The sequence below is a fragment of the Callorhinchus milii genome, unplaced genomic scaffold, assembly GCF_018977255.1.
Source record: "Callorhinchus milii isolate IMCB2004 unplaced genomic scaffold, IMCB_Cmil_1.0 Scaffold2, whole genome shotgun sequence".
Classification (NCBI taxonomy): domain Eukaryota; kingdom Metazoa; phylum Chordata; class Chondrichthyes; order Chimaeriformes; family Callorhinchidae; genus Callorhinchus; species Callorhinchus milii.
In genome coordinates, this window is record NW_024704743.1 from 74,542,320 (window position 1) to 74,564,690 (window position 22,371).

Consider the following 22,371-nt stretch of genomic DNA (forward strand, 5'->3'; position numbering starts at 1 on the left):
TGAAATCAACTCACAGTCTTTATTATTGGCAGATGATGTTTTCAGCAAAGATTGGATTTGGCCATGTAACATTTCAAGGTTAGGTAAACTTCCATTAATGTTTTTTCACAATACAATGCTGCTCTGTGTTGTAAATGATACAAGTCACTACTGTATTTCTTACACTTTCTAAAAATGTGGGCATGAAGAATGAAGAAATTCCCAATTTTATAAGTCTCCTCAATTAGCTTTTTACTCATCAATACAGACACGTCAATATTGCCCACTGGAAAAGATTCCTATTAACAAAATCTCCCTTTTCTGTAAATTTTGAGTCAGACACAAAAGATTAGTGGTAAGAAAATAACAAGCCATGTGCAGATTAAGGGAGTGGGAGAAAATTCCACCTTAGTCTAGATTTACCCTATTTTCTCAGCATTTCAGCAGGGGCAGAATTTGGCAAATTGTTAAATGTGGCTGTAAAATATAGCCAGTTTTCTATGTTCTCACTGCCTACAGTTTAAAACTACATTTAAAACTCTGCCATGTTAACCCTCTGAAATATTAAGAAAATAATGTAAGTCTAGACCTCGGTGGAATTTCTCTCTCCCTCCCGCCATGGATTAAGGAGCTGCTGACACTTATTCTGATGAGGTTTGTTTTCAGCTTACATCAATGTAAATGATGGCCCCCGGTGAGCTGGTAAGTGGAATTTTCTCACTTGGATATCATGAACACTTCCCCTTATACAAAGCCAGTTTCATTCAAGAATTCACTTCACATGGTCACACTTCACTATAACTAGTCATTCAATAGCAGTCTCAATCCAGAAACATAAAGCCAATGCATATTTCTTTCTTCCTTTTACTTCTTCCAGTCCCAAGGAATGCAGAGGTCACCATCCTGTAACACGGAATAGAAGTGGGAAACGCAAAGGTGCGTTCCTTGCAGTTCAGTGACATGTTCCTCAAACAGTCTTTGACAGCATTTCACCATCTGTTCACTGGAAACACCCGACTCCTTATACAATTTGTAGAGACCGAACTTCACCGTGCAGTCCCGGATCAGCTTTTCCTCTTCCACTTTTAGTCTAGCAGGTAAAAATACAAACATTAGATTGTATTCATCTTGGCAATTTGTGAGGTAGAATACAAACATAATAATCCTTGCATTTGATATGCGCCTTATCATGTCGTTGAAACGTATCAAAGCACTTTACAGGCCTCACTGTAAAGCGGTATGACTAGATTTTGAGGGTGAAATATCAATTCTATCCTACTAGGCTGGCCGTTATTCGCAATATTATTTTTTTTTGGTATGGGACATGGTGAAATGATCTACTACAAGTTAATAGAAGAGCAGTTCAACTGAGTCACCTCCACTTACTTCAATGTTCCTATTTAGAATATTTCCATTTAGGACACATTTTATTTAATTATTCTTCCTCCACTTAAAATAAGCAATTTTTACCTAGGAAACAAATTACTTCAGAGACTTTAATTCCTCTCTCAATTTATAAAAATTGAGCCCATTGAAATGGACATTAAAGATCCCGAGGCACTATTCGAAAAGAGAAGCGAGTTTCTCCCAGTGTAATGCCTTGTTTCACTCCATGGCTGTTTGTGGGACACAGCTGTGCGCAACTGGGTGCCGTGTTTGACCTACAAAATATACAGTCAATCCACTTTACAGTAAATCCTGTGAAGCACTTTGAGACGTCTCAATGACGTGATAATATCAAATGCAAGGATAATTATTATTCTAAAAATAAGTTAATATGTATGCGGATGTCTCCCAAATCTATCTTTCTGCCTTCGCCCTCAACTCCAGGATCACTGCTGTCCTGACAGACTGCCCGTAGAATATCAAGGATGAAGATGAAGGCAAATTTCCTACAGTTGAATGTGAACAAGATGAGGCTCTCCTGATTGGCTCGCGCCAGCGCCTCAGCACCTCAGGCTCTGGCAACATCAACCTCCATGGTTGCACACTATAACTCACCGCCAGTCAGGAACCTCGGTGTCTTGTTCGACCCTCAACTGTCTTTTCTCCCCCACATTCAACCCATGACCCGCTCTGCCTTCCCTCACCTCCGTAACATCACCCGACTCTGCCACTACCTCACCCCTCAGGCCACTGAAACTCTTGTTCATGCCTTCATCACCTCCAGGCTCGACTATGCAAATGCCCTGCTTGTCGGCCTTCCCAACTCCTCCCTCCACAGGCTGCAGATAATCCAGAACTCTGCAGCCCGTGTCCTCTCCCGCACCAAACTCCGTGACCCCATCTCCCCCACTCTCGCCCGACTCCATTGACTCCCTATCCTTCAGAGGATCCAGTTCAAAATTCTGGTCCTCACATACAAAGCCCTCCATGTCCTCGCCCCACCCTACCTCTGCAACCTCCTAACCCCCGACCAACCCACCAGTTCCCTCCGCTCAGCCGGCTCTGGCCTGCTCCACGTCCCCCGACCCACCCGCCCCACCATTGGCGGGAGAGCCTTCAGCCAATCTCTGGAATTCCATCCCCCAATCACTCCGCCTCACCCCCTTCTTAGCCTCCTTCAAGTCCCGCCTCAAGTCCCTCCTCTTCGACCATGCCATCGGCCACCCCTCTTCCCCTCCCCTCTCCCCCCCACCCCGACCCCAGCTTGGGTCTGAAATGCTGTACACTGTCCTCCCAACGTGAAAGGCGCTATACAAATGTAATCTTGTTGTAGTAGTTAACAAGTAATGTGTTTTCAAACCACAAACTGATTGTCTGATTTGGTATTGGTGCCAAACCTTTTAATATATGATAAGCATTTGTTACTTACTCCTCCTTTCTTTTCAGGTTCTTCCTGGCTTTCTCTGCATGGGTTACAATGAACCACTGGAGGACAATGGGGTCGCACTTAGTCGGGATGCTGAACTGACCACTTTCAAGTAATTTTGGAGCAGAGCAATCACTGAAATAACAAACCAATTTACTTTCAGTTACCGTACAATCTAGAAGGCAATCATTGAATGGAACAGAACATAATGCAAATGTAAATGCTCAAACACTATTGAAGACTTCAAAGATACATGGGTCAAAATTGTGGTACTCGTAAACTTATTTCATCCCTTATTTAATGAACATTATTGAAATGTGTTGAAATATTCCTTGACTCCTGAATGTGAGTAATTTCCGAAGCTGGCTGAAATGTTTGGACCTGCCAGCTTGGATTCCTGAGTGGTAAGGCTGATATTTCAGCAGAAAAGGTTTTTGTCCGGTGCTGCTTCACAGGATGTTAATTTACTTCAGTAATAATCCTGTAAAAGGGAATTGAAAGCCTGAAAGACATTATATTAATAATAATCCTTGCATTTGATATGGCACTTTTGACGTCTTCTAGACGTCTCAAAGTGCTTCACAGAATATACTGTAAAGTGAATTGACTGTGGGTGAAACATGGCAGCCAATTGCACACAATGTCCCACAAACAGTCATGGATTGAAGTAACCATTTTTTTTTCTTGAGGGATTATTATCAGGTATGTGGAGTAAGGAAACTTGCCCAAGTTTTCACCCTGCTGGGAAGTGAACTATTTAATATTTGCAGTCTGATTTTTTAAATCATTTTTAATACTGAGGAGCAGGCAACCTCTGATGTAAAGTTTATTAGGTATAAGGTTCAATTCCCAAACAAGCTTCAAGCAAACTAAGAGAATTGATTTATTGACATTGACTTATTGTAATGAGTGAAAGACCATAATGTGGTAATATAACTATTTCTTAACTAGTTGTTGTGAAAGTAACTTTGATTTGATGACACCAATAGAATATTAGGCCTGTATTCATTGCATATGTGGAGCAAGACATAAAATATAGCAACAATTCAAACAAACATGGCTGATAGGATGGTACTGGTGGGATTCTTGCTATTTAACTGTAGTTTTGAATTTTGAATCATAGCCTTTCAATCTCCCTTTGCAGGCACCGATTTAACTAACAATATTTCTGTAAAGCAGCATACTCACTGTGCGCTAATCCAAGATTACAAGATAGCAGCTCTGAGCATCTGAGCTTTTAGCTGACTTTGGGCACTAACATTATTCAGAAAAGGGGATTTCAAAACATACTTTAATAGTGTTTCTTAAATAAGGAAAGGAAATGTTAGGAATACGGCAATTTGACTCCATCAAACAGATTTAGAACCATAAAAATCTATCCAGTGAGGAACAGTCTAGTCATCACAGCTTTAGTTTACAGGACTCAGGGCCTCTCTAAGTCTTCAAGTCTTAGTCATAACCAGATAGGCTAGTCATCAACAGCCTGGATAAATGGGCAAGGTATAAAATATGCCTTGTCATAAAATATGCCTGCCTGGTTATAGCCCGGCACATGTCCTTAAAGCAGGTTCACACCAGGGAGACCCAGTTTATTTATTAATCTTGAAAGGGTAAAGGACTGACAGGAAGCATAGCATGTCAAGGTCAGCTCTCAGTGGCTGGGCTGGGCAGGATGATTTGAGGATCATCCAGTAAGGAGCACATAAGAGTAAAATGGCTTTCCTCACTGGAATTAATAGATGGACAGAGACCATACACAGTTAATTATTCAGTGTTAATGCATTACTCCACAATGTCTAAAATAACCCATCTAATGTATTAAAGGGCACATTTTACTTTAAAAGAATATTTGAAATAAATCTATTTTACAGCCATATATTTGAGTCAAGAATAGTGTGTAGGATGGTGGTTTTGCAAAGGTAGTTAGAGAAGTTAGCTTCTAGATTAAAAACGTTCAAGATCTCAGGATTCCTCACTGTGACTTACACTTGATAGGTTCAGCAAACGAAGCTTACATTAGATTGTTAAAGAGAGAGGTACACAAGCGAAGCTTTCTGATTCCTACTGGGATGTGTTCCAAGTCAGCATGAAGCTACGTAGACTGGACAGGGTTCATCTCCACTTGCCTGGTACTAATGTACTTACAGGTGGGGCAATGGGTTAACATCTCAATTACTAAATGGAATTTGGGAATGTGAGGGGTAAAATTCCATCTTCTACCAAATATGACAGCATTCAGAACTTTAGGATAAAAACTGGTCTTAAATTAGTAAACATTTAGTTATTTGTTTTAGCTGAATATTTAATAGTGATGTCGTGAAACTATTTATTTCTCAAGTTACACTGAACCATTAAAAAAACATTTGGCTAAAATTCCTCACCTGCCAAACCAAGCGCAGTTCTGCTAACAGCACACACCAACCCTGGCCATGGGTTAAACGATTTGGAATATAAATGTAATATTCCAATCAAAGAGCAGAACTCACAGTAAGGTTCAGAAATGTCCTGAACCAAAGCTAATATGTCACATCAGGAATTACATTTACAGGAGCATTGCTAAGGTTGTTCCCAGCAATTGTGGGTGGTAGTTAGTCACAGAAAGGACAGAACAATATGAATAATAATGCTTGCATTTGATATAGCGCCTGATCATGTCATTCAGACGTCTCAAAGCTCGAGTTGCAGCAGTCAATTTGCTGGTGGAGGAAGGGCTGCAATAGCACCAGCCAGAATACATAACAGACAGGGACAGGGAAAGAAGGCTGCTTGCCAGGGCTCTGGAGGGACTATATCATCAGAGTCAGGTTTTCTGCCAAAGGGCAAATGATATTGATTTCACAGGTGATCGATGAACGAGATGTTTCCAAGAAAATCATTATTGATCTTTATGACCTCTTTCTGGATGTTCAGATGTAAATTCTTTCCAGATGTCATTCGCCCACTTCTCTGACTTGATTCAATATCAGATCAGAGAAGTCAAAGGCCAACCAAAATTATTTTGATGAAGGGAGGGACGTTGAGTGAAACTAGTAATGGAGAAAGACACTGATTGAGAGAATGAAAATAGAAAATGAGATGAACATTGCAGGGAATATAAAACACAATAAGAAAGTTTTTTTTAATCAATATACCTACAGCAAACAGATGGATAAAGAAACAGAAAGACCCAAAGGGGATAGGATACTGAATAGTCAAAAGGATGGCAATTTTGTTTTTGCTTAGTCAGATGTCTGACATATGCAGAAACCCATCACCATGCTTAAGAGTATCCAAACCAAACAGTGTTCCAAGCAAATATATTGAATAATGTATTTGTATAATAATAATTATCCTTGCATTTTGATACAGCATATCGAAACCTCTCAAAATCGGTTTCACTGTAAAGTGGCACAACTGTATTTATAGACAAACCAGCAGCTAATCTACGCTCACCAAAGTGCCAGAGCCATGAATGAGTCACTAATTTTATCTGAAAGATTTTCGGCTGGGGCACCAGGAGACACTCCCTTCTCTTTTCAAACAGTGCCATGGAATCTTTTACGTCCACTGAACAGATAGATAGGACCTCAGTTTGACTAACATCTCATCTGAAGGATGATGGGAATATAATGCAATGCTTCCCCAGCACTGCACTGGTATGTCAGGATAAGACTATGAACTGAAAGACTTGACGTGAGGTTTGATCCCACAATGATCTGACTCAGAGGCGAAGTGCTACTAAATGAGCCGGGCTGACATCTCTGTATCATGGAGGAAATCCCCAAATGCATTCCTAAAGCAGAAGTGGAATTTTCTGTATAAGATGAGAAGATTCTAAGAATGATAGATATTTCCTTCAAATAAAGAGAGGGACAGGCTAAGATTTGAAGGTGGACCAGGCAACAGATCAAAACTGATTGTACAAATGGGTGCTTAAGGAAGACTATGGGAACTCTCTCCTCGCCGGCCTTCCCGGCACCTCCCTCCACAAGCTGCAGGTCATTCAGAACTCTGCAGCTCGTGTACTGTCCTACACCAGACTACGCGACCACATCACTCCCACCCTCACTCGCCTCCACTGGTTCCCCATCCCCCAGAGGATCGAATTCAAGATCCTCACCCTCACCTACAAGGCCATTCACGGCCTTGCACCCTCCTACCTCTCCGACCTACTATCCCCCTACTTACCTGCCCGTACCCTCCGTTCCTCTGGCTCCGGTCTGCTCCACATCCCCCGCCCCAACCACCCTACCATCGGTGGCCGGGCCTTCAGCCTCTCAGCCCCGAGGCTCTGGAACTCCATCCCCCAGTGCCTTCGCCGCCTCCTCCCTTTCCTCCTTCAAGGCCGGTCTCAAGACCTTTCTCTTTGACCGAGCCTTCAGCTCCCCTCTCGACTCTCTACCCCCTCCTCGCTCCCTCCCTTCCCTCCCCTCACCCTGACTAATTCCCCCCTGCTGGGGTCCTGACCCAACTGTACAGCGCCTTGGGACGTCCTCCCGCCGTGAAAGGCGCTCAATAAATGGAATCTTGTTGTTGTTGTTGTAGGTGGTAACACCGGTCTTGTTCTGGTGAGTGTATTCAGGGAATCATTGCAAACTGGAGCAGTGCCTGCAAATAGGAGAGGCAGGGGCATAACACAGCTATCTAAAAGGGGGCTATGGGCTGGTTCATTTAATGCCCGCTGAAGGGAATGAATTCTAAAGTTGGGAATAATGAAGAAAATCTCAGGCAGCTCTCAACTTGCCTGAGCTGGATTGAGAGTTTGCCAGAATTTCCACAATCAGAATATCCTTAAATGAAATCTCGCAATGGGCTATTGAATCTTCAATCACTCAAGCTATAATCTGCCAAGAGTTTCCCGGTTCTCTTCTGTGCAAACTACCACTGTGTACTTCAAGATTACTCAAGATTATTCCATCTTGTTGTAATAATAATGCATGTCTAATGATTAACAGCAGTGCATCAGTTATAGAAATCCTGCAAATTGAATTGCTCCCACAGGGCTCAGTTGGTGCAGGTAGAATTTGTGTATCCAACTCAGTCCAGGTAGTCAGGATAAGCATTTCTGTTGTGTGTCATCAGAACGGGCTGTTGGAATACATCAGTATCACCAAACAATGCTCTGAACTTCGAGGACGTCCCATGAAAAACTCGAGCTGCCTCAACATCTATAAATGCCACAGCACGAGGGAGAGCATGATATGGGACAGAAAAGAGAAGTAGCAAAGTTGAAGTTCAAAAATTGAAGTTCAAAATCTTTGCTTCACTGAATATAATGGAACTGGTTCAGGTGGAAAAGGCCATGCTATCAGTTCACCTCCGCAGATATTGTCAATGCCCTCTATGACCAATCAATCTCGAGATCAATTAGTCATTCTCTCTGACCTGGATTGGTTTCCCTTTAGATTTGCTTTAATCTTAACGCTTTGAGCAAGTTTGTAATATAGGTGTTCTGGTGGGTTTATAAAATTCTGAAGTGTTTATGACAATAAGCTGAAGGAATCTTTTGGGAGGTTGGATAAATGGACCAATAATCTATTCCTGCCTAACACAGCTGTTAAGTTACTATGACAACAGAAATCGTAAGGCCTGAAGGAACACTTAAGGGACGTAGCAAACAGTTAAAGCTGAGTGACCTGATCTTACTCCTGAGCAGTTTCTTTGCTCATTTTCGTGCTTTTAAAAGGGATATTTCCTAACTTTGATGTGCTGCATTCTGTCATTAGTACGTGGGTTAGGAGTTTCCAAAAGGTATTTGACACTGTCATGTTCGAATTCTTCACTCCCTTGTTAACAACTTTTAAGAGTTCAGACCAGCCAGACTGCTTTCATATAGTGTAGTATAATCATCAGTAACTCACTACTCACTATTTTTTCCTGCTGTGTTAAAACAAACTAATAAACTAAACATTTTAGTAATCACTCACTTATCCAGAATCATCTGTAGTCCTTTTAGACTTCGTGGATGAAAGAGAGGTCTATGGACAGACACTCTCTGATGAAAGCCCTTCAACATAGTGTAATAATCCTCTAGCATCAATATTGATTGGAGATCTTCATCATAAATTAATTGTACATCTCCCAGAAGATAGCTTATTCTTTCTTCTAACAAGGAAACTTGACTGTGAAGATTATAGTAGCTTGGCAACCTCTCCAACAGCTTGAAGTGAAATAATGTTTTGAAAAAACTACATTAATACCCGTTTCATAAATCACATTGCAAGTCACAATTCTTTCCTTAATATATAGTAATGTTCACATACTGACAGAACTTGTCAACAAAACACAAATCTACATGCAACACAATGGATTTAATACATTGATGTACTTCTTAGCACACTAAACTATGTTAGTAAAGTGTGAACAGTTCAGTTGTGTTAAAGCCTTGAAATGAACTATTTGCTATTTATAAGGTAAATCCCTACCATATTTTCTTTGCACGATTTATGACTCATTCACTACTATAAAATACATACAAGCACTCTATAACATACTGTTCTGTGACTCCAAATATTGAAAACATTGATCTTGCTTCCTCTCATCATCCATGTTGCACTACTTGCATTAACTATCATAGTTATTGTAGAACAAGTACTGATAGCGAGACAGTTTTGCACTTCAGGAGACACAAATATTTCGGGGTTACTAGAACATTCTTTATCCTGCATGTACTTAACTACTGTAAATGTAACCAGAATAACCTCAGTACTCACTTTGGTCCACTGATAATGGACATCTACTGTTCCCAGCATCACCTGCCCTGCAGCATTCATCCCTGTGTGATCTGTAAAGATCAGTGTGCATCCTGTAAAGAAAACACCACAAGTAGAAACAACAATAAAGAGTCCACTCCATTCTGTGGGCCGGAATCCCAACTACACCTGAAAGTACCGATTTACATTTAAGTTGACCAAAAGAGTATAAAACGTCTATTTATTTTATGACTTTACAGTATTATGTTGAGTTTATACTGCACTTTTCTCAAAGTGAAAGTCATTACCCATCGCTGATATAAGACAAACCTTTCATATTCTGAAGTGCGTGTGAGTTCTGCTGGGCAAAACGACTTAAACTGTGCAACTGGCTGCAACGATGAGAAACTCCCCAACTTCTGTGCCACCTAAAAATAACAGAATACAATTAAACCGCATAGCTTAAGAAAATGAAGAAAGAAACATTTTGAAGCTGCCATTGGACAACTTTGAATCCCAATGAAAAATGTCTATTCAAGAACTAAAGGCTGAATTTACTAAAATATTCCATGAACTTTCAGAAGTAAACGTTCTACATACAACCAGTTTTTAAAACAAAACACACCAGTGTACGTCTTGATACTCTTAAGCATGGTGATGGGTTCCCGTGTGTCTGGCACACATGGGAACCCATCACCATGCTAAAGTGTATCAAAACGGAGAGGTTAATTTATGACAACTATACATGGAAGTTCCCTGTCTGGAATGGAATCCGCACTCTTTCTCCAGAGGGTCACAGCATTTTGGCTTATTGGCTTAACAGGAGCTGAGTGGGAAGAAATCGCTGCTCCTCCAAGACTGGCTGGTCTGTCATCAGCAGTGCCCTGCAGTATCAGCAGAATGGCTCAGGAACCGGACTACTGAGACCATTTGCAACGGACTTCCCAAAATATTATGTGTAAACAACTGTAGTTCCAAAAACCTGGAACAAGTTGGTTGATATTTGAGATCCCAAGTATAATCAGAAGCCAATATTTCAGGGGTAGAAACAGCACCATCCATAGGAATATATATCTAAGGTACCCTGAACTACACAATTGGAGAGTGGCAGCTTTACATAGAAAGTGTCTTATACTTGTGTCCCCCAATTACAAACTCCCCAACAAGTAGAAACAGCCTATTTATGCTAAATGGGGACTTAGAGCAGCAAAAATGATATGAGCAATCAAAGGGAAATCTCATGCTAACCCCAAGACTGCAGGTACCAGCACCAGAAACAGACCCAAGGGTTTGGACTCTCAGAGGAAGGAGTGCAGAAAGAGACTGCTGGCAAACAAAAAGATCCAAAGAGGCAGATGCCTGCACTGGTGTTTTTCTTCACAGCAGCAAAGGTAAATTAAGATTCTATGGTGTTTGCTGCACATTGATGTCATTCACTCACAGTACCTGACATCCAACAGCTCCAGCTGCTGACAAAGTGTTGATTTTAAACAATCAAGCTCATCACGAAGTGGAACACTATCATTTAACTTCTTGGTGGCAGTAGCTATGTTTTTGTCCAACCACAACCTAAAAAAGATACCAGAAACCGTTAATTATTAATATTGATCAGTCTCATCAGCATTCCTCTTAAACAATGAAAACAGACGATACTTTCAGTTATGTCAGAACCAGAAAATTACAAGGCTCAAAGAATAGATACACAAAGCAGTGGAACAAAAGGACACATATTTAGAATTGCAAAGGGCAATTTCAGGACTAACATCAGGATGTTTTTCTTTACTCAAGAGGGTATTTAATGACTGGATAAGGTTACCAGGAAGGGTGGTTGGGGCCAGGACATTGATCTGATTTTAAAAAAGAGCTTGAAGATGTGAATGGGTGGACGGTAGGGTAGGTGTTGTGGAAGGATGAGATCACACGGGCCAAAGGGCCTTCTTCATCCAAATTAATCCTGTGATCTTGGTAATACATCCTTCAACTAGCATAATCTAAGAAAGAGGGTTTAACTATCTCGAAGGATCATCCTCATTCTTAGAATGTAGTCATCTCTGGGTTAAACCCACCACAAAACTGGTACACTAACATGATTCCAAGAGTCAGTGCTCCTTTAACTAATGCCAGACTCATGACACACGCTATTCCTGCACTCCATACAAGACCTGTGTGTCATCACGCTGATCAGTTTGTTTTTGACTATGACACAGCGCACGTGACAAATAACTAAACAATTAAACAAAAAGTGAATTTGTCTTCACATATCAACTGCTTTTATTCCACTGATTTAAAAAAATCCTTACATTTGATATAGTGCCTTTCATATCAGGAGGATGTCCTAAAGTGCTTCATTCTAAAGTGTAGTCATTGTGTTTTTTGTAGGCAAATGTGGTAACCGATTTTGCTCAGCAGCATCTCATACAAAATACAGAACACAGAAAATTCAAAGTACATCACAAGACCCATTCAACCATTCTGTTCGCAAGTTTAGGGGTATATATAAACAGGGAGAGAAGCAACGAGTCACAAATAAAAGTGTAATATATGAAAAGGGTGACGATGCTGATAAAGGACTTGAGGTGATGGCAGAGTGTCCATATTTAAAGAATATGGAACACCCAATAAAATAGGTAATCTGTCTTCCTTCCTCATTCATCATCTTCTAAATAACAGTGGAACCTCCCATGGAACCTCCCAAGGAAGAAGGGGATCACATTGATGGTGTGGAGACTTGTGCTGCGAAGATAGACTTGTCAACTAACAACAAGAACTTACATTTGTATAACACCTTTCATGGCAGAAGGATGTCCCAAGGCGCTGGACAATCAGGGATTTGGACCCAAGCATGGGGATTGGGATCAGGAGGGGTGGAGTGCAGGGAGGGTAGGAGGGTGACCAGTGACCAAAAGCATGGACGAAGAGGAAGATATTGAGATGCATCTTGAAGGAGGCAAGGGAGGGAGCAAGGCGAAGGGACTGTGGGGTGGAGTTCCAAAGTGTGGGGCAGAGAGGCTGAAGGGCCAACCACTGATGGTGGGGCTGGTCGGGTGGGGGACGTGGAGCAGGCTGGAGCCCGCTTATTATATCATTATTACCAGGATGTCATCTGACTTGATGGCTGGAAGAGATCCAGCCTGATTGGGCAAAACCTTGTTCCACCTTCAGGATATCTACAGACTCTAAGACAATACGACACAAATTGACATTTATATGTTGGGAGAACATCTCAAGATGGCGGTGGGAGCCAAAGGGGATGGGGAGGGGAAAGAGATAGGTCTTGAGACAGACTTTGAAAGAGGTGAGGGAGGGAGCGAGTTAGAGGGATTCCTGGATGAAGTTCTAAGACCAGTAAGAGCTGACAGCTTGAAGGTTTCCCTATCTGCCTCTGCTCTTTGCAAGTTTGCAGAATAAACAGGAATGTGTGAGGATATTGCATCTCACAGGAGAATGACAAGCTGTCCATATCCGAGCCTGGTCACCCCTGGGTCAAAGGCAGAGGAGTGGTTGTTGTTAAATTTCAAATAATTTTTCATATAAATATATACGGTTATACGTGTGAAACAAGCCATACAAATGATCTGAAAATAGAACAGGAGATTAGTTCTTGTGAAGACGTGTTCCATAACAAATGAATTAATTAGAATGATGACATTGAGGCCTAAAAGGGAGCAATGCAATACTGTGTAACATGACTGATGGTTCTTAAAAGAGCTTTTACAATTTTTTTCAGGTTCCAGCACTGTGGCGTAGCTTACTCCTGCAGTACGAGGAGGATTAGAATAAAGAATATAATTGGAGACTGAGCTACATCTACCCCAGCGTTATATTCTCTATAGTTGGGGACAATGGTAGCTGACCTCGAGATTTAACATTTGACTGACTATACTAATCTGTCAAGGTTCTCATTTGTCTTGAATGCTTTACTTTAAATTAAGTGTACAAAACCCTGGCCCTTTTATTTGCACGAAGCCAAATGGCTGCCGTCCGGCTCATCAAGCCGCTGTTGATGTCACTTCTGCAGATACACAGAGAGCAGGAGGGGACAATGGCAGCAACCCAGTGACCAGGAAGTAAGACGTTTCTTAGCATGCCAAACCCTGCCCGGCGTTTTGAAGCAGACAGGTAAAATTTGTTGGATTTTGGTTAGGATTAAGGTTAAATAATATAATACAATAATAATCATCTTTGAATTTGATATAGCACTTGATCACGTTGTTGATACATCTCAAAGCGCTGCACAGAATATACTTTAAAGTGAATTGACTGTATATTCTGTGGGCAAAACGCGGCAGCCAATTACGCACAGCAGTGTCCCACAAACAGTCCCGGATTGAGCGACCAAATTATTTTTTTTTCAAAACTTATTTTTGATTTGAAGGGATTATTGCCCCGGAAAAGCGATCCACCAATCGACTAACAACGGGGTTTTTACTAACTGCTAGATAAACAGAGGCGTGTGGAGTTAGGAAACTTGCCCAACATTTCGCCCTTTAAATTTCAGGGCGTACGTTCCAATTATACGTTCCCTGTGTTATATGAAGCGCATTATCGCAGGGTTCTATTGTATATATAATTCATTTAATGACAGTGCTTTAATCCACTAATGATGCATTCAAGAATTTAAAGAGTTATAAATTAAGAAGACAGGTTGACTATACTAATATGACGGTGTGAAGACAAAGACATGTTAGGTACCCAAGTATAGGTTCTATCTGCCGAGCAACCTCCAGCTCCTCTTCTGGGTCTTTGTGTCCAGTAAAAGCATAAAAGGTTTTGTTCCAGTGAAGAGGTCGGCAGAATGGAGCAGCACTGGTCTGTTGTTGTTGTTGTCGTCGTTGTTGTAAGCCCTCAGCAGTTTGTAGGTCCTGCATATGTTCAGTGGACAAGCGGCAGGATTTCAGGATATTTACAATTGTGCTGAGAAGGTCCTTGGATTGTAGTGTGAAGCTGACTGTTCGAAAGCCTAAAAAAGTTGTCAAAAATTGTTTAATAAATGTGCCAGGAATACCAAAACTAAAAAGCATGAATTAAATTGCATATTTGTAAAAGTAAAGCTGCTGCTATTTATACTGTGTTCATTTTACAAGCCAAAAGCCAAGCCATTACCCTAACAGATAGGGTGGTCTGAGCTGGAGAAACAGCAGGAAGCTTGCCAGACAGTACTCTCAATGGCAAGCTATGTGATTTTTGGTGGTTAAACTATTCTAATCAACAATCTGGGGGTCTCCGAGCTTTGGCTCTCATCATCCTCAGCTTAATACTTTCTGGAATTATTTAATTATTTCGGTCAGCCGGGTGTCTGACAAATGCAGAAACCCATCACCATGTTTAAGAGTATCCAAACCAAGATGAGATTTCCATGCATCCCACCCACACATCGAAATTCCAGAAATAGATTGCTGGAATGGAATGCGCACATTCCCAAGAGAGACGCATTCTGCTTACCTAATCCCGTAAAGTATTAGATGCAAGTTGGCAAGAGCCAAGGTTTGGAGATAGGTTAGCAAAAGTATATTTCTCCAGGGGGAGAGTGTATATTCCATTCCAGACACAGGGAGATTTCCATGTGTAGGTGACATACATAAGTGGAACTCGCAGTCTGTTGTGAATACTCTTAAGCACAGGGATGAGTTCTGCTCATCAGACCCCTGGTGGACAAAAAAAATCTTAATCCCTTCAGTATATGAAATCCCATTTGAGACTTCTCTCCAAGGCTAAACAAGCCCAAGTTTGAAAGCATTCTTCCTCAATATTTATTCATTAAAATAATATACAGAAACGCTTGTGCAAAAAAGAGTAGAACTATTGTACATAAAGTATTAAACGGAGCATTAATAATTTCAAGATTTTCAACTATTCATCGAATGTGATCAGATCAGAAATGATCACACAATATGTTTCGGTACATACTAACATACTAAACACATATTTTTGTAAAACTAACATACCTGACAGATTTAAGCATTGCCGGGAGAGGTTTGTACAACTGTCTGTCTCTCTCATGTAAAAGGTGAGATGAGTGGGTTTGAGGGGCCTGTAGCCAGGTCTTTGCAGGCCCTCCAAATAGCCATTTAGCCGTTTAAGGGAATTCTCATTCACTTCCTGCAAAAGTAAGATGGGAATAACATAATGAAATTAATTTGTACAAAGCAGGTACACAAACAATACACGTTGCATAGCTATGGACCTGAGAATTCTTTTGATTCTGCAACTCTGCAGCTCGTGTACTCTCACACACCAGGCTCCGTGACCCCATCACTCCCACCCTCGCCACTGGCTCCCCATCCCCCAGAGGACTGAGTTCAAGATCCTCGTCCTCACTTTCAAGGCCATCCATGGACTTGCTCCCTCCTACCTCTCTGACCTCCTGACTCCCTACCAACCTGCCCGCTCCCTCCGTTCAGCGGGCTCTGGCCTGCTCCGTGTCTCCCGCCCGACCCGCCCTACCATCGGTGACCGGGCTTTCAGCCTCTCTCTGCCCCCACACTCTGGAACTTCGGTCCCACGGTCTCTTCGCCTCACTTCCTCCTTTGCCGCCTTCAAGGCCGGTCTGAAGACCCTTCTCTTTGATCGTGCTTTGGTCTGCCTCCCACCTCTCTGCCTTCCCTCACCCCCACACCACCCCTCCCCCATTGCTCGGGCCCCGACATCTGACTGTTCAGCGTTTTGGGACATCCTCCCAACATGAAAGGCGCTCTATAAATGTAATTTTGTTGTTGTTGCTATGGCACAATTCTATTTATCTCAACCAAGAACAATAATTTACAGTTCTACAGCACCTTTTGGGTCAGGAGAATATTTCAAAGTGTTTCTCACAGCTGCCTGGGCACCTGAGCGGGTGGGGGGTAGGGATGGAGGGGAAGAGGGAAAGGACAAAAAGATGACTGAAGAGGACAAAGAGAGAAGTTTTAAAACAGACTTCTCTCTCTAGGGGGGGAAGAGGAAAGCAAAGAGACCCCAGGATGGATTTCCAGAGGGAGGGGAGGAATGGCTGGAAGCTTGATTTGATATGAAGGAGGATACTCCTGGCCAATTAAGCAGATTGTTTCAGTGCATGACTTGAACAAAGGGGAAATAAATGGATTTTTTTGCTCATCAGGGAACTCCTTACTGTCTATGATAACATGTTTTCCACTTTTGACACTCAATAACAACACCAAACACTCCTATGCCACCCTCACTTGCAATGTCTGGATTCTATTAATAATAATAATAATTCATAATAATAATAATAATAATAATCCTGATATCTGATGTCATGTTCAGAGAACGGATTGTAAGCTATACCGGAATTCACGTATACTATAAATTAACCAAAGACAACGCATGAACTTGTTTTGCTAATAAAATCCAACTATGAAGACCTCAAAGATATGACACAGATGTTGTCAAACATGGAAAAAGGAGTGAAAGGATGTTAATGATAAACAACAACAAGATTACATTTGTGTAGCGCGTTTCACATTTCAGATCCGAGCTGGGGTCAGGGGGGAGAAGGGAGGGGAGGGAAAGCGAGATGTGTTGAGTATAAATCCAACTATGAGACTTAATTTTCTTTGTGAATGTGTAAACCTTGTTGCCTTGTTTGTTCTCTTGTACGTATAATCACTAACACTATTTTTCCAATGGATTTGCTTTCAAAATATTTATATATAAATCTAGTGAAATATTTTGAGGCATCCTCAAAAGCAAGGCAAGGATATTATTTTAATGGAAAAATTAATTTTAAAAATGCTTAGGAAGGCTGAGATACCCATTGCCTAAATATGACCATAATAACGCGGCTGTACAAGCAAACTTTACCTTCACCTATCCAGTACTGGGTAAATGCCAAGTTTTTCTATGTATTAGGTGTAGATTTGCTAAGAAGCGTTGCACAATGCAGTACACGAGCTCTTACCCTCTCTCTTGGGTGTTGTCCAAAGAAATCTGGGTGCACAGCAAAGTAAAATGGTCTCAATGCATTCACAGCATCGGTCGCTGATAATGTCCGCATTTGGCAGATTTGGTAGCTGAAAGCACTTTCTGAGCAGAACCTGTTACATAAACAAAATAATCTAACGTAACAGAATTACATTATCAAATTACAATTCATCCTTGAGTTGCATTTTTCAAGATTATTGCACACCCCCATAGCTACTTCCATTTATTCCCCGTAGTTCCTGATTTCCATTGCACTGGTGTAAAAAGGAAAGACCAAAGGCAGGTTGCCATGAAGTGTAGTAACTTGGGACAATGTACATTTACAATGGAAAATACATAGGATCAACTTTATTAGTCTTATCACCAGTATTTGAGTTTGATTGTCTATTTTGATCGATTCTGGTTAGTAAAAGCTGTGGAAATAATACAAGTTAGAAAGATTCAAATGGTATATCTTGACACAGGTATCATGTCGTTCCATATTGATAGTTCTAACTTGTCCTTCAAATTATTCTTAAGCAATGGAACAGGAACAGAGACAAGGATACAATATAAATTTACATTTATACAGCGCCTTTCACTTTGAGAGGACATCCCAAGGCGCTGGACTATCCTAACTTGAGATGGACCTTGAAATAGGTGAGGGAAGGAACGAGTAGGAGGGAGCTTTAGAGAGTAGAGACAGAAAGGCTGAAAGCCTGACCGCTGATGGTGGGGCGAGTAGGGTGGGGGCATAAAGCAGGCCAGGGATGCAGGTTGCAGAAAAGGTTGCATATAATCTAACAGCTTCACAGACTATTTCCATAGTTCCCATCAATCTTACCTCAGAGCAAGAGAAAGCATTTTGGTTCAGATTCCTGAACAAACTGAGGAAACTGGTGGCCTTGATACCTCATCAGGACCTGGTCTGAACACAGCAGCACCTGCATGTGGCCTCCACTACTGCAACAACTGGCAATGCTCCAAGTCCTAAGAGTGAACCTTTCACAAAGAGGGACTCTACAGTACAGCAGTTTTCAAATATCTCTACTTCCTTCAAAGTCCTTTAACTCATACACTCCTTCACTGCTCATTGTAAAAGCCAGAAGCTTATGAAAGCCTTTTTCATTCAGTCACAGGTATTGTCTGTTACAATTCATGACAGCTACTACCATCCTGGAAAACTTGGGAAAAACATCCTCCGCATTTGCTCTATGTGGAATTTTGGCCACTTTTCATCACTGATGACAATGTGTGGACAATTTTGAGAGTTCCTCGACCTGGAGGAAAAAACATACAAAAAATGTGTTTTTTTGAGAAATACAAGATTAAGGAATACTGTAAGTAGCCATACAAAAAGATAAATTAATGTGAGAATGAACAATACACAAACACATTACAGAGGTAAGAGAATTAGTTCAGGGTAAGGAATTTGTGAGAGGCCTGACAAGGATTGATGAAAGGTCTATAGAGCACAAGAAAGTCTATAAACATCAGTTCTGGTCAGAATCACTATTCTCCAGGTGTGACTCTACACCTACCTTTTCATTACTTCGCCTGGGTGTTCCGGATGATAAGAAGGGAGTTTGTAATTGCTGAGGGCAGTTCAATATGGAAACGTGCGTTAGAAAACGGTTAAGTTTTTGCTTACATATTTGTATGGCCCTTTATATGTAATGTGTGTGTGTATATATATATATATATATGTGCCTCTCAAATGCAAAGCTAGTAGTTTTTATCAGTCTATTATTTAAAAAATGCTGTGCTTCAGCAAAATGCCTTCCCTTTATGACACACCAAAAAACAGTTCAGACCCTAGCGCCTCTGATCATTGGGCATCTTCTCTCAAGTGGTCGTCTTAAATCCTATATGTAGTTTCCATAGATTAATTTCCCAAACATCCTCTCAAGAAATGTACCGACAAGTGTTCCCCAAAGAACCTGATTAAAGAAGGTAATGGAAGAATGCAATTGCTGCCATAGGGTCGTAAACTGAATTAGGCTGACATCGCAGGTCAACAAGAATTGAATTAACAGAACCCACAGAAAACAAATGAATTCTTAACACATTAAGCAAATGAAGGACCACCAATGAAACACAGAAGTGAGGTCATGCTGGTTTATCACAGCCTAAGCTGACACTCCAATGACAAAAGTGCCGCCCTTCAAACCGATGTCCCATCTGCCATGGGACGCTAAAAGTCCTGTGACACCATTCAAAAAGAGAAAGACTTTTCTGCCTGTGTCCTGGCCAACAATCCCCAAATAAAATAGGTTATTCACGCAGTAGCTGTTTTGGGGACTTTGTGGTGTCCAAATTGGCTTCCGTCTTTGCCTAGAAATACACATTCACTACAATTTACACAAAATCCTGTGAAGTGCTTTGAGATGTCCTCTCGGGTCCTGCTTGAACTACCACCATCACCTTTGGCTTTGCAAATGGTTTCTCCTCCCGCCCCCGCACGGTCACCTGTGCTGTACTCCAGGATTCTAGCCTCAGCCTCCTCTTTTTCTCACTTACATGCTTCATGCCATGACACCTCCCTACTTCTCTGACCTGCTTACACACCACTCCTCAACATGCCCTCTTCGCTTAGTTGGCTCAGGCTCCTACTTGTCCCTCATCCTCTCGCTCCTCTGTGCTTTCAGGACCTGAGCCTCTGCCTCCTTTAATGTTAAGCGCTGATATACAATCCCACCCCCAAGAGTGCAATATAAACCCCAAGTTGTTGTTATTGTTGTCAAAAGGCACTATGTCAAATGCAAGAATTATTCTTCGTATCATATTATTAACTACAGTATATTATCACTATTTGAGGAGAGTTGTTGATTGTTTGGAGAGAAAAATAAATTTCCAGCCAATCCCACATCTTGGATGTTTTCTCTGGATCCTAAACTCATCCCTATTCCTATAGGGGTGAAAGTCTATTTAAACGACCATGAAACGTCTCTCATACAAAGGAATATTGGGATGTGAAATGTGAATAATAAACGTTACACTGAGGGCAGTGCCTCTCAGGTGGGGAGGAAAACGTTGCCAACGTTGACTGTGACTGACTGACCAACCAGTCTCCACACTGACATCACCAACAACAACAATAAGTTGCATTTATGCAGCGCCTTTCATACGGGATCGAGGAGGGAGATCAGCGACAGGGGCTCAGGGCAGGGGGTAGAGCCACCGCTCACCAGCCTTAACCCCCTCCTCACACCGACCCCAACAGCCCTCTCACACCAACACCAGCCCCAACACCAGCCCCAACACCAGGCCCAACAACAACAAAATTACATCTATAGAGCGCCTTTCACGTCGGGAGGACGTCCCAAAGCTCTGAACAGTCAGATGTCGGAGCTCGAGCAATGGGGGAGGGGTGGTGTAGGGGTGAGGGAAGGCAGACAGGTGGGAGGGAGACCAAAGGCCCGGTCGAAGAGAAGGGTCTTAAGACCGGCCTTGAAGGAGGCAAAGGAGGAAGTGAGGCGAAGGGACCGTGGGATGGAGTTCCAGAGTGTGGGGGCAGAGAGGCTGAAAGCTCGGCCACTGATGGTAGGGCGGGTCGGGCGGGGGACATGGAGCAGCCGGGGGGGTCCGGGGGCAGTGGGGGGCACTGTGGGGGCAGTGGGGGGCAGTGGGGGAGCACTGTGGGGGCAGTGTGGGGGCACTGTGGGGGCAGTGGGGGCAGTGGGGGGCACTGTGGGGGCAGTGGGGGAGCACTGTGGGGGCAGTGTGGGGGCACTGTGGGGGCAGTGGGGGGCAGTGGGGGGGCACTGTGGGGGCAGTGGGGGGCAGTGGGGGGCACTGTGGGGGCAGTGGGGGGGCACTGTGGGGGCAGTGTGGGGGCACTGTGGGGGCACTGTGGGGGGCACTGGGGGGGCACTGTGGGGGCACTGTGGGGGCACTGTGGAGGGCACTGTGGGGGGCACTGTGGGGGCACTGTGGGGGCACTGTGGGGGCACTGTGGGGGGCACCGTGGGGGGGCACTGTGGGGGCAGTGGGGGGCAGTGGGGGGGCACTGTGGGGGCAGTGTGGGGGCACTGTGGGGGCACTGTGGGGGCAGTGGGGGGCAGTGGGGGGGCACTGTGGGGGCAGTGGGGGGCAGTGGGGGGGCAGTGGGGGGGCACTGTGGGGGCAGTGGGGGGCAGTGGGGGGGCAGTGGGGGGCAGTGGGGGGGCAGTGGGGGGGCACTGTGGGGGCAGTGGGGGGGCACTGTGGGGGCACTGTGGGGGCACTGTGGGGGGGCACTGTGGGGGCAGTGGGGGGCAGTGTGGGGGCAGTGGGGGGGGCAGTGGGGGGCAGTGGGGGGCAGTGGGGGGCAGTGGGGGGCAGTGGGGGGCAGTGGGGGGGCAGTGCGGGGGCAGTGGGGGCAGTGGGGGGGCAGTGTGTGGGGCAGTGGGGGGCAGTGTGGGGCAGTGGGGGGGCACTGTGGGGGCAGTGGGGGGGCAGTGGGGGGCAGTGGGGGGGCACTGTGGGGGCAGTGGGGGGCAGTGGGGGGTCCGCGGGGCAGTGTGGGGGCACTGTGGGGGCAGTGGGGGGTCCGCGGGGCAGTGGGGGGTCCGCGGGGCAGTGGCTGATTTGAGACGCGGAGAACAGCCGCAAAGCTCAACAGCGGCTACAACACTGACCTCACCTCAACCATCGCGAGACCACCGCCAGACCAGAGCAATCACCCACACACCCCCAGACCAGAGCAATCACCCGCACACCCCCAGACCAGAGCAATCACCCGCACACCCCCAGACCAGAGCAATCACCCGCACACCCCCAGACCAGAGCAATCACCCGCACACCCCCAGACCAGAGCAATCACCCACAGACCCCCAGACCAGAGCAATCACCCGCACACCCCCCCCCAGACCAGAGCAATCACCCGCACACCCCCAGACCAGAGCAATCACCCGCACACCCCCAGACCAGAGCAATCACCCACAGACCCCCAGACCAGAGCAATCACCCGCACACCCCCAGACCAGAGCAATCACCCGCACACCCCCAGACCAGAGCAATCACCCACAG

General features: G+C 43.8%; 1 protein-coding gene across 5 annotated transcripts; it reads right to left on the reverse strand.

Moving 5' to 3' along the window:
- On the reverse strand, positions 1 to 22,129 carry tcaim (T cell activation inhibitor, mitochondrial). 5 transcript variants are annotated; one of them, XM_042332260.1, is made up of 12 exons: positions 21,986 to 22,129; positions 18,903 to 18,956; positions 18,206 to 18,641; positions 17,360 to 17,495; positions 15,408 to 15,561; positions 14,155 to 14,422; positions 10,909 to 11,031; positions 9,793 to 9,890; positions 9,484 to 9,575; positions 8,698 to 8,930; positions 2,795 to 2,926; positions 1 to 1,069 (listed from the first exon to the last, which is right to left on the reverse strand). In XM_042332260.1, the coding sequence occupies exons 3-12, from the start codon at positions 18,223 to 18,225 to the stop codon at positions 844 to 846; spliced, it is 1,482 nt and encodes a 493-aa protein (XP_042188194.1). In that variant the 5' UTR covers positions 18,226 to 18,641; positions 18,903 to 18,956; positions 21,986 to 22,129; the 3' UTR covers positions 1 to 843. The 5 variants fall into 5 exon arrangements, with proteins under 5 accessions (XP_042188194.1, XP_042188196.1, XP_042188192.1 ...); XM_042332262.1 differs by having other exon boundaries at positions 21,981 to 22,129; XM_042332258.1 differs by lacking the exon at positions 18,903 to 18,956.
- Between the last annotated feature and the right edge of the window lie 242 nt (positions 22,130 to 22,371).

Excerpts from the sequence above, each read along its gene's own strand:
- tcaim (XM_042332258.1), bottom strand. The coding sequence starts at position 18,225 with ATGCTTTCTCTTGCTCTGAG. Across the intron at positions 14,423-15,407 it reads GCAATGCTTAAATCTGTCAG|GCTTTCGAACAGTCAGCTTC; the intron begins GTATGTTAGTTT and ends CAACTTTTTTAG. Across the intron at positions 8,931-9,483 it reads TCCATTATCAGTGGACCAAA|CTGTTGGAGAGGTTGCCAAG; the intron begins GTGAGTACTGAG and ends TTTCACTTCAAG.